The sequence below is a fragment of the Notothenia rossii genome (genome assembly GCF_949606895.1).
Source record: "Notothenia rossii genome assembly, chromosome: 7".
Taxonomy (NCBI): Eukaryota; Metazoa; Chordata; class Actinopteri; order Perciformes; family Nototheniidae; genus Notothenia; species Notothenia rossii.
In genome coordinates, this window is record NC_136905.1 from 84,006,731 (window position 1) to 84,019,230 (window position 12,500).

Here is a 12,500-nt window from a genome sequence, read left to right on the forward strand (position 1 = left end):
AGTGGGTAAAATAAATGAGTAAATAGTTGAGTTCATCTCTGCTAATAATAATTAAACAGCTGATGGTCAACATGCCTCAATAAAGAGATGCAAGAAAACTATTGATTCTAGATCTATAGAAATAACAAAAACATCGCCAAAAACAGATCAAACTCCACCAACATAGATCTGTTCTACATTAAGACTTATTTCCCATCAACAACAATGGTTTAGCAAACCAGTCGCACTGCTTATATCCGACATAACGCACGCACGCACACATACACACACACACTATATTTTCTACAGTAGCATAAAAAGACATGGCATTTCGTTCAAAAGTCCAGGTGTTTAACATTCTTATGGTCAGTAGAATGAAACTCTCCCAACCAGTAGCACTGCTTATATCCAACACAACACACACACACACACACACACACACACACACACACACACACACACACACACACACACACACACACACACACACACACACACACACACACACACACACACACACACACACACACACACACACACACACACACACACACACACACACACACACACACACACACACACACACACACACACACACACACACACACACTACTACAACTACTTGTTCTACTACTACTGCTCCCAGGTGCACTCAAACGTTACCATGGTGAGGAGGTGTGCTGCTGCTGCCCGGCCAGGTGAAGCGTCTTGGGCCTGGCGGCGGAGCAGCTGCCTGCATTAGAGGGTCGCTCCCAGTAGGGGTCACTGTGAAACACAAAGAAACGTGGAGAGGTTCTTTAACGACAGCCGTATAAGTGACGAAGAGGAGGAGAAGAAGAAGAAGAAGAAAGGGAGGTCAAAGAGAGGTGTGGTCAGAGAGAAGGCAGGAAATAAAACATCAAAGAAATGAAACACAAAGCTTTAAGGAGTCTTTAACGTAGAATAATGAGGCTTACACCCAGAAAAAACAGAGTATACGATAACTTGCAGCAAAATATATTTGTTCACAGTTTCATGTAGACAATAACAAACAGTTGGGCATTTTTACTCAGTGGTCAGAAAATAAAAACTTTAAAAAGGAGCACCTGATATCGTACAAATTGTGAAAAAATATTGATTCACAACCAAAGACCAAACATAGTGACATCACTATGTAACATTCAGGCCACTATTGGCTAGCGCTCCAACACATTGTACGTGATAGGCTAAGGGGCGGGACATCTCTAAGTGGTTGACCAATCACAACAGAGTCGGCCAGCTAACCAATCAGAGCAGACTGGGCTCTGGTTTCAGACAGAGGGTGAAGGAGAGGACTCTTTAAAGTAGAGACACTACATACTGATATACACCTGAACATCAGCAGGAGAGGACTCTTTAAAGTAGAGGCACTACATACTGATATACACCTGAACATCAGCAGGAGAGGACTCTTTAAAGTAGAGACACTACATACTGATATACACCTGAACATCAGCAGGAGAGGACTCTTTAAAGTAGAGACACTACATACTGATATACACCTGAACATCAGCAGGAGAGGACTCTTTAAAGTAGAGTCACTACATACTGATATACACCTGAACATCAGTAGGAGAGGACTCTTTAAAGTAGAGACACTACATACTGATATACACCTGAACATTAGCAGGAGAGGACTCTTTAAAGTAGAGACACTACATACTGATATACACCTGAACATCAGCAGGAGAGGACTCTTTAAAGTAGAGACACTACATACTGATATACACCTGAACATCAGCAGGAGAGGACTCTTTAAAGTAGAGACACTACATACTGATATACACCTGAACATCAGCAGGAGAGGACTCTTTAAAGTAGAGACACTACATACTGATATACACCTGAACATCAGCAGGAGAGGACTCTTTAAAGTAGAGACACTACATACTGATATACACCTGAACATCAGCAGGAGAGGACTCTTTAAAGTAGAGACACTACATACTGATACACACCTGAACATCAGCAGGAGAGGACTCTTTAAAGTAGACACACTACATACTGATATACACCTGAACATCAGCAGGAGAGGACTCTTTAAAGTAGAGAGACTACATACTGATATACACCTGAACATCAGCAGGAGAGGACTCTTTAAAGTAGAGACACTACATACTGATATACACCTGAACATCAGCAGGAGAGGACTCTTTAAAGTAGAGTCACTACATACTGATATACACCTGAACATCAGTAGGAGAGGACTCTTTAAAGTAGAGACACTACATACTGATATACACCTGAACATTAGCAGGAGAGGACTCTTTAAAGTAGAGACACTACATACTGATATACACCTGAACATCAGCAGGAGAGGACTCTTTAAAGTAGAGACACTACATACTGATATACACCTGAACATCAGCAGGAGAGGACTCTTTAAAGTAGAGACACTACATACTGATATACACCTGAACATCAGCAGGAGAGGACTCTTTAAAGTAGAGACACTACATACTGATATACACCTGAACATCAGCAGGAGAGGACTCTTTAAAGTAGAGACACTACATACTGATATACACCTGAACATCAGCAGGAGAGGACTCTTTAAAGTAGAGACACTACATACTGATACACACCTGAACATCAGCAGGAGAGGACTCTTTAAAGTAGACACACTACATACTGATATACACCTGAACATCAGCAGGAGAGGACTCTTTAAAGTAGAGAGACTACATACTGATATACACCTTGTCATTTGAATGCAACTTAAATCATAATGCAGAAGCCACCTCTATAAAATAAAAAGTTATAATACATTGCATTAACCTAATAGCTAAATACCCGGTAACAGAAGGTTAAAGGTGGTGAAACAAGTCAGATTCCTGCGTTACTGAAGTCCAACAACTTAGCTGAAAGTAGGCGATGAGACAAAATACTTCTATTTTTTTGTCGATGAATAAAACTCTTCTCAAAATAAAATGTCTTGTTGGCTGGTGTCTGGTGTGTGTGGTGAGTTTGGAGATGTACCTGCCATCGGTCAACTAAAACAGCTCCTCCTGCCTCTGGAATTATAAAAAAAATATAAGCCTTATTTTTTGAATAGCTTAGCGCTGCAGACTGGGACTCGACAGGCAGCCGAAGTGACACCGAGTCAAATACAAAGCAGCCCCAAAGTGACTGTCTATGCACAGTGAATTATTTGAATTTTACACACCCACCAAAGACAGGCTGTCAAAACCCATGCCGGAATGGATTTTTCATACGGAGAGGGAGAGAGGGGGGGAGAGCGAAGGAAAACCGATGGAGAATAAAAAAGAGAGGAGGAGGAGAGGCATTGGAGCGGCGCAGGAGAACATTAGCTGCACGCTGTAGCGCTCCAAAAAACCATTGACATTGTCGGTCTTGCTTTGTGGACGAGTATTATTGTAAAACACAGCTTTCTGAGGCGAGCCGGCCGCTATTGTTCTTGTCAGAGAGGTGAGGAGAGGGCAGGCCGGAATAACTTATTTCTGTTTTAAAACACCGGGCAGAGAGGCGGAGAGGCGGAGGGGAGAAGTGGTTTTCAAATAAAACCACCGAGAGATGTAAGTCCAGAGATTGCATTACTTTTAGATTTGATCTCTTGATGCATGAAACATATCGGGGAGGAACACACACTCACAGAAAAACTAAACAATAAAAAGGTAGGAAGAAGGAGAAAGCAGGTTTGTTCTCTGTGTACTTTACTGTCCAAATATTCAATTGAAAGATGTCAAGTTATGTAATATGTGTGACTATATATAAATCCATTGTATTGGACATAAATTACGTAGTTATTCGACTTGAGGGGACGTGACAGTACTTCAATGTTTACGTCAGTGAAATATAGTAATTTAGTGAGTCAGAAAGGCAGGGAGAGACCACCGATATGTAAGTCCAGATATTGTATTACTTTTAGATTTGATCTCTTGATGCATGAAACATATCGGGGAGGAACACACACAATACAAATGTAGGAAGAAGAGTATTTCACTGTCCAAAGATTCAATGGAAAGCTGTAAAGTTATGTCATATCTGTGACTATTTAAAGACATTGTATTGGACAGAAATGACGCAGTTATTCGACTTGAGGGGACGTGACAGTATATCAATTTCTACTTCAGTAAAATATAGTAATTGAGTAAGTCAGAGAGTTGGTTTTCAAATAAAACCACAGAGATGTAAGACCAGAGATTGTATTACTTTTAGATTTGATCTCTTGATGCATGAAACATATCGGGGAGGAACACACGCTCACAGAACACCAAACAATAAAAAGGTAGGAAGATGAAAAGGCAGGTTTGTTCTCGGAGTACTTTACTGATTGTGCAACAAGGTTTAAACCGCAATAGTTCAACTCAATACAGAAATTATTAGATCAGCTTCGAGGCCATGAAACACAAAGTAATGGATTATTAGTTTGAGCATTTGCTGCATTGTGATTCCAGGGTAAACTGGATTTTAGAAAAATAGAATTTTAGGATAAATATAGAATTGTGTCACAACTAATGAAATCACTTTATAATAAGTTAATGATTATATATATATATATATACAAATAATAGTGGTGCAGGTAGGAGTACAAAAACAAGAGTGAAGTCATGTGACCGTGCTGTAGTTCCTTTATAGCCCAACATTAGCCTCCTTTAGCTTAGCGGTGGTGACGTGAAGTCATGTGACCGTGCTGTAGTTCCTTTATAGCCCAACATTAGCCCCCTTTAGCTTAGCGGTGGTGACGTGAAGTCATGTGACCGTGCTGTAGTTCCTTTATAGCTCAACATTAGCCACCTTTAGCTTAGCGGTGGTCAGGTGAAGTCATGTGACCGTGATGTAGTTCCTTTATAGCCCAACATTAGCCACCTTTAGCTTAGCGGTGGTGACGTGAAGTCATGTGACCGTGCTGTAGTTCCTTTATAGCCCAACATTAGCCGCTTTTAGCTTAGCGGTGGTGACGTGAAGTCATGTTAATTCTATTGTCCTTAAATCCTACGTCATCTCTCCTTCCTTTCAATGTTCTTAACTTTAATCCACTGCCCATCCCTCTTTTCTTTGTTTACAAATTAATCCCCCTCTTTCCTCACTAAACTCCCTTCCTCCCCCCCTCTGTTTTAAATCCTAACATCCTTCTTTCTTTATCCCTTTTCTCCACTTTTCCATCATCCCTCCATTAGTTCCAGATTGATGCCTTCAGGTGTCATTTCAGAAAGTGGACAAGTAACTGCACTGCATCAAACACACAGAGAAAATCAACTATACACACAATGAAATAAGCCCTACAACTGAGGGCACACGACAAAACTACAACTACACACAAACACACACACACACACACACACACACACACACACACACACACACACACACACACACACACGCTCTGGCACACAAGCAAAAATTCAATAACCTGAGTATAAACACAGCCGCTCGCTTGCGCACGCCGACACACACTGCAAAAAGACAGACTCATGGGTAAATGCACACCGAGATGCACATAAGCAAGTAAACAAACACTCACACACACACGGTACAAACACACACTCCATCAGGCCAAAATGGCAGTAGTGGAGGCGGTACAATGGGTATTGCCGGGCGCCGGCAGAGCTAAATTGCAGACAGCGAAGGGGAGATCTGGGCCATTTTTCAAGGCTGACTATATATTACAAATTGGCTACCAGGGCATTGTCTTAGAATACACACACACACACACACACACACACACACACACACACACACACACACACACATTCGCACAAAGTGAAAAACTAATCCTGGCTTGTCCTATTGTTGCCCACAGAGCTGCAGATATCTGGCCTTTTCCCTCTTTTTCGACAATTTCCCGGGAATAAACCATGTGATTGAAAATGTGTCAGTTTAGCAAGCAGCGGTAACAACCACCACACACACACACACAAACATACACACAAATATATACAACACAGACGCACATAAACACAAGACACACTCCCGGTCCCTTGCTTACTGGCTGTAACCCCTCCGTTTGTTATGAGAATGTTCAAACATTTCCAGGGCATGAAGGGTCAAATCCACTTCCTGCAGTAAACACACTCACACACACACACTCACGTACACCTTATACACACCTACACACACTTTGTCCCCAGCTGATCGCAATGTTTTGGTGCAGGTTTATCCGGTAAGTCTTGGTCCAGTGCTTCAGTAAAGCTACAGGAGCGTTTAACTCCCAGACTAAATCTCTTCTGACACACAACAGTGTCTAAAGAGTGTGTGTGTTTTGATCAATCTATATAACATAAGGACACATCAGATCTTTAAAGTGTGGATATCATTTAGACTAAAGGACCTTTAAACAGCAAGACATCTGGTCACTTGAGGACACATCCAAAAGACACTTTCAAAAAGCAAAGAAAGAATATTTGGGTGAAAAACAAACAACAAGACATTTCATGAAGATGGAGTTCTGTAAGAAGTGAGTATGGAATTGAATTGCAGGCAATTTTGAGGAAATGTTTTGAACATTAGAAGCCGTATTTGGAAAGTTGGAGCAATTTAAAAAGTGAGGTGACTCTTGAGCAGTAAAGAATGTTTTGGGGAAAATAGGGATAATTTTTTACTTTTATGGGCAAAGAAGGACATTTCTTGAATTAGTTTTTAAATGCACGTCGGGATTTAGACTTGTAGGATTAAGATATTGGTAGAGGGGATCGTTCGTAGACGTGTGTGTGTGTGTGTGTGTGTGTGTGTGTGTGTGTGTGTGTGTGTGTGTGTGTGTGTGTGTGTGTGTGTGTGTGTGTGTGTGTGTGTGCGTGTGTGGGGGTGTGCGTGTGCGAGAGAGAGAGAGAGAGAGAGAGAGAGAGAGAGAGAGAGAGAGAGAGAGAGAGAGAGAGAGAGAGAGAGAGAGAGAGAGAGAGAGAGAGAGAGAGAGAGAGAGTGTGTGTGTGTGTGTGTGTGTGTCAGGCCTGCTGTCAGCTGCTTCAATAAAGGATCAGTGAGCTGAAGTTTGTTCTGCAGCGGGGAAATAAATGAGTGCTGAGAATTTAAACAAAGTCTAATATTTAATGTGCCTGAAGGATTAAACGAACAATTACTGACACGATCGGACCTAACGAGATGCTGACATCCTCTCTCTGCATAAAGCTTTATTTTCTGCTGACAGACAGCAGTTAATAGGCTACACACTGAAACACACAGATACACCTTTCACTTTGCACCTGTCACTGGCTTGTCTTTTAATCTGACAATTTCATGTCATTTTGCACATTGTTCTAGGAGGAAGGGGTAGTGTAATTCAGAGCTTTTTGATCCAGCTCCTGTCCTAACTATCCTGAATATGCAAGCTACTTTAGTTCATTCAGTCCAAGGAAATCATTAAAGCTTGAGAAGTTAGCATCTCAAGGTCTTCCTGTGTTATTTGTACATTAGATTTTGGAACATTTCAGAAAATGTGATCTGTGGCCAATACACAGCTCTGATATTCTTACATGTTGTTCAGCAGGATACTCTCCTCATTAACACCACTATTATGGGTTTTAAAGCATAAATGCAATCTCCAGAAGTAAAAAGCTAATGTTGGGCTATAAAGGAACTACAGCACGGTCACATGACTTCACGTCACCACCGCTAAGCTAAAGGAGGCTAATGTTGGGCTATAAAGGAACTTCAGCACGGTCACATGACTTCACGTCACCACCGCTAAGCTAAAGGTGGCTAATGTTGGGCTATAAAGGAACTACAGCACGGTCACATGACTTCACGTCACCACCGCTAAGCTAAAGGAGGCTAATGTTGGGCTATAAAGGAACTACATCACGGTCACATGACTTCACGTCACCACCGCTAAGCTAAAGGAGGCTAATGTTGGGCTATAAAGGAACTACAGCACGGTCACATGACTTCACGTCACCACCGCTAAACTAAAGGAGGCTAATGTTGGGCTATAAAGGAACTACAGCGCGGTCACATGACTTCAGGTCACCACCGCTAAGCTAAAGGAGGCTAATGTTGGGCTATAAAGGAACTACAGCACGGTCACATGACTTCACGTCACCACCGCTAAGCTAAAGGTGGCTAATGTTGGGCTATAAAGGAACTACATCACGGTGACATGACTTCACCTCACCACTACTAAGCTAAAGGTGGCTAATGTTGGGCTATAAAGGAACTACATCACGGTCACATGACTTCACGTCACCACTGCTAAGCTAAAGGTGGCTAATGTTCAGCATGATGACATTTGGTAATCTCATTTAGACACTTACAAAACTGCGGAAGTAACTCTTGTAAAACCAAAAACAATTAGCTAAAAGAAGCTAAAAAAGTGAATCATTACTGAGAGACTCATTTGGAAAAAATGTAGCAACTACTGATTTTAGACACATTACATTTTGACATTTCCTAAAGCTTGTGCTAACCACAGATCCTATGACAGGTATCTAACCTCAAACACATTAAAACAAGTCGTCATATGTTGACTTATAACCAGGCTTTAGGGCTCATCCCTGCACCACTGTATTGCACCCAGAAGAGGAGTCAAGCATCCAAATATTTGTAAACATATTTTTGGTATTGCTATAACTAACTAGCATCTATTTGGATTTATTGATAATATATGTGGTGCGTTGTTTTGTAAGTTTTGTTTCCTGGGTTTAAGAGCCTCAGTTGAACTGGAATTGAATCCATCTTGTCCTTTGAGATGATTTACCAACAACATTAGGTCAAACTATTATAAAAAGCAAAGTTTTGAGCGATGTTCGGGTTATCCTCTGACTTGCATTTTTAGGAAAGGACGTCTCTATGATTGAATACGAGTTAAATTGAACCTGTATTTTCGAACACACTGTAATAACTGTTCCTAAAAGCACCGTAACGTCTACGTCTGTTTCTCTCCTAAATCTCAAGCAACCACTGCTTCTTCTCAAGTAAAAAAAAGAAAAAGGTGTCTCAGTTCAGTTTGCCTACATTATCAGCAAATAACAAGAATAAATCCAGTGCATGCAACACTTGCTGCAGAGCGGCCGTAATGGATTCTGTCATTTGAAATGGATGAAGTTCCATTAGAGAGCGGAGCGGTCGCAGCGCTTAGTGATGAAGGGCGAAGTTTAGCATCTCTCTTTTTGTTTTAACAACGACGCAGAGAAACGCTGAAGCTCTGCAGCTCACAGACAGAAGGACGGGGCGGAAACAAAAAGCAGGACATCCTCTCTGCTTGAGTTGAATCAACAGCAGCTGAGAAATGAACCCAATAAAGAAAAGGGCAAAGTGTTTGGAGCCATTTACACCTGTTGATTTATGATGAACATCTAACAACAGATATCTGGAGTTATCTATTAAGTGTATTATTCTGAACTGTTAAGAATCTTATGTCATCTATTATTTATGTAATGATGTTTTGATAATGGGTGACGTCATCTCCTACTGATTCTTTAAAGGTCCTATGTCATGCTTCTCTGGTTCTGACCCGTCCCCTTGTGTTCTGTAGACCTGTATATGCTGCCCCAGAACGCCTCGTTGGACATTTCTCTTTTTCTTCCTGGGTACAGTGACGTGCCCATACCCAAATGGACCCATTGGTCCAATGATTGGTCCAAATTGACCAATCCGTGGAGCCGTTAGGTTAAGTCCGTGGATTGGTCCAAATGAACCAATCCGCGGACTTCCTCACACACACACACTCAAGCTGTGTGTGCTCGGGCTGCGTCTTGCTGTCTCGCAGACAGCCACTGGGCTCACAGGGAGTGGGGGGGGGCGGAGCTCCAACAAGCCATTTAGGACAGAGAGTGAATACACATACTATACAGAGATGCTGTGAGAAACCAATGTGAGTTTGGAACATTGCACAATTTAAATCTATTCTAGTAGACCTCAACAATGGAATTATGATCAGTAGAAATGGCCGTGACATGGGACCTTTAAGCAAAAGATCAATGTCTCGAGTTACACGGTGGAAAGACTGCAGTTCAAGTCATTTAGGCGCATTATTTTGAAATGACACAATATTTGGTGCATTACAGTATGGCACGCTTCTTTGCACGAAAAGTTGCCATAATATTTAGTGCAATATTTTGCAAATTTCTCTGGCGCAATATTGGCTGCATTATGTGCTACAGGTCTAAGGCCGGACATACGGCGTATTATTTGGAAAGAAACATTAGTTGGCGCACTATCTGGTGAGTGTTATGGCACATTACTTTCTGCATATTTGGTACATTTCTATGGCGCAATATTTGGATCATTATTTGCCGCTTTTCGTTGGGTGGAAATGTGACGCATTATATGTCACATTTAATCTTTAAGCTAACATGAGCTGGTTTTAGAAAAAGATTAAAAGCTTTAAATTAGCCACTTCCCAAAGAGACAGTGAAGGTGCTCCTGTTCTTCAGAGAGGCCATACTTCCTGTCACTGTGACTGTAATTCAACAGCAACGCGGCCCCTTTCTCCCGTCCCGTTTTCACCTTTTTCTTTCCATCAACACCTCTCTCTCTCCATTGCTGTCATGCCTCCCTCCCTTCCTGTTGGCCCTTAATAAGGTGACACCAGCTCACACACACACACACACACACACACACACACACGGATGACATGTTTATTAATCACCTCTTTAGCCAAGCTCCGGCTCTGATTTACCGCTGATTTCTGAGCTGTCATCAGCTGAGGACAGCAGCCTGACATTTACAGGTACAACCACTCTACAGCATGTCACACACACACACACACACACACACACACACACACACACACACACACACACACACACACACACACACACACACACACACACACACACACACACACACACACACACACACACACACACACACACACACACACACACACACACACACACACACACACACACACACACACACACACACACACACAAACATAAAAGCTCAGGTGGCGCTGCACATGTACAAATTATGCGCACACACTCAAGCGCAATAAATCTGTGCATGAAGGCATGAAGAGGCATATGTATTCGCTCTCAATCAAACACAGGCTTTTTGTTTTGTCTTTCGATTTCCCTCACGACTCTTTCCCGTATGTATATAGGGGTCGATATATATTTATCCGTCTCTATACAAAAACGTACCACCTGCAAAAGTCTCTACCGTCTATCTGAGCTCGCCCCAAAAGAAACTATCCACAGCTGTAGAAAATGGACACTAGTATTTACAAAACAATACATCTACATTTGGAGAAACTCAAGCTGCTCAATACTCTAAATCTAAACTATAATTATTATCAATCGATTGGACTCCTTTGTTCACTTCCAGAACATATTGACATCACTAAGCAACACTCGCACTTCTATTGGCTCGCGCTCAAACACATTGTACGTGATAGGCTAGGGGGCGGGACATCTCTAAGCAGTCACGACAGAGCCGGCAAGCTAACCAATCAGAGCAGACTGGGCTCTGGTTTCAGACAGAGGGTGAAACGAGGTGCTGCAGCACAGGCAGTATGAGAACAATAAATAGCTGGGATTTAAGTCAAGAATTGTTTTTTTTTAATCTTCTCAAAATGTAAACTTTCCTCATAATTTTGATTTATCACAAAAAAAAATTAGAATTGTAATTTTTTCAGGATTTTGACTTTTTTCAGAATTTTGAATTTTTGTTTTACGCAGTCGACCAATCACAACAGAGCCGAGCAGCTAACCAATCAGAGCAGATACTTTTTTCTAAGAATCTTCACTTTTCTGAATAATTTATACTTTTGTATAATATATTATAGATATTAACATCTAAGGAAAGGAAAGTAAGGAACTGTTGATATGTCTGACTCTTGATTGAGCTATTTGACAAACGGTTTAAATGAAACTACAACGAGTGAAGTGTCTTTTATTAAAATAAATGCTTTATCAGAATACAAACAATGGGATCAAATTGAAGTGTCACATGAGAGGTAAGAGAGAACAAGTGCTCCTCATGTCTGGGTGAAAGGAAGTAGGAAACGAGAGGAGAGTGCGTGACAACACATTTGACTTGAACAATGTTTAACGTGTCTCTTTAGCCCCTGATGTCTCTCCACAGCCAAACCTATTCCACAGGAGACGGATAGGTCCTCTCATCCCGTGTCCTCCATGTTGAATCCGGCTCGGAGGAGACATTCTGACTTTCTGCCCACCATGCCTTCATATCTGAAGAAACACACCGAGACGTTTTGGAAAGGATCTGTGTGTTTGAACTGCTCACGGTGCGTTTGATGTCTGAAGGGGGGTCTCACCAATCGCTTAAACCCCCCCCCCCTCCCGTGAGTCAGTATGTCACATGAGAGATAAGAGAAAACAAGCGCTCCTCATGTCTGGGTGAAAGGTTATTCAGGAGAGGAGACAAGGGAGGAGAGGAGAGAGTAGAGGAGGCACAAGCAAAGAGAAAAGGAACCGAGAGGAGGGGAGAGGAAGTAAGAGAGGAGAGAGAGAAGGATGAGAGGATACACAGGAGAGGAGGGAAGAGGGGAAGAAACAAAGGTAGAGAGGATAGGAAACAAGAGAGATGTAGAGGAAATGAGAGGGAAGGAAAGGAAATGAGAGGGAAGGAAAGGAGAGGAAATG

The 12,500-nt window shown here is 41.9% G+C and overlaps 1 protein-coding gene across 6 annotated transcripts in view; it reads right to left on the bottom strand.

The window, feature by feature from the left end:
• npas3 (neuronal PAS domain protein 3) overlaps window positions 1-12,500 on the bottom strand; it is a 354,568-nt gene that overhangs the window by 260,945 nt on the left and 81,123 nt on the right. For 4 of the 6 annotated variants that reach the window (XM_079691439.1, XM_079691441.1, XM_079691438.1 and 1 more), the window contains one exon: window positions 643-744. The exons of the other annotated variants lie outside the window; for them this stretch is intronic. In XM_079691439.1, the coding sequence (XP_079547565.1) occupies window positions 643-744 (102 nt within the window). The remainder of the gene's footprint in view (window positions 1-642; window positions 745-12,500) is intronic. 6 annotated transcript variants of the gene reach the window in all.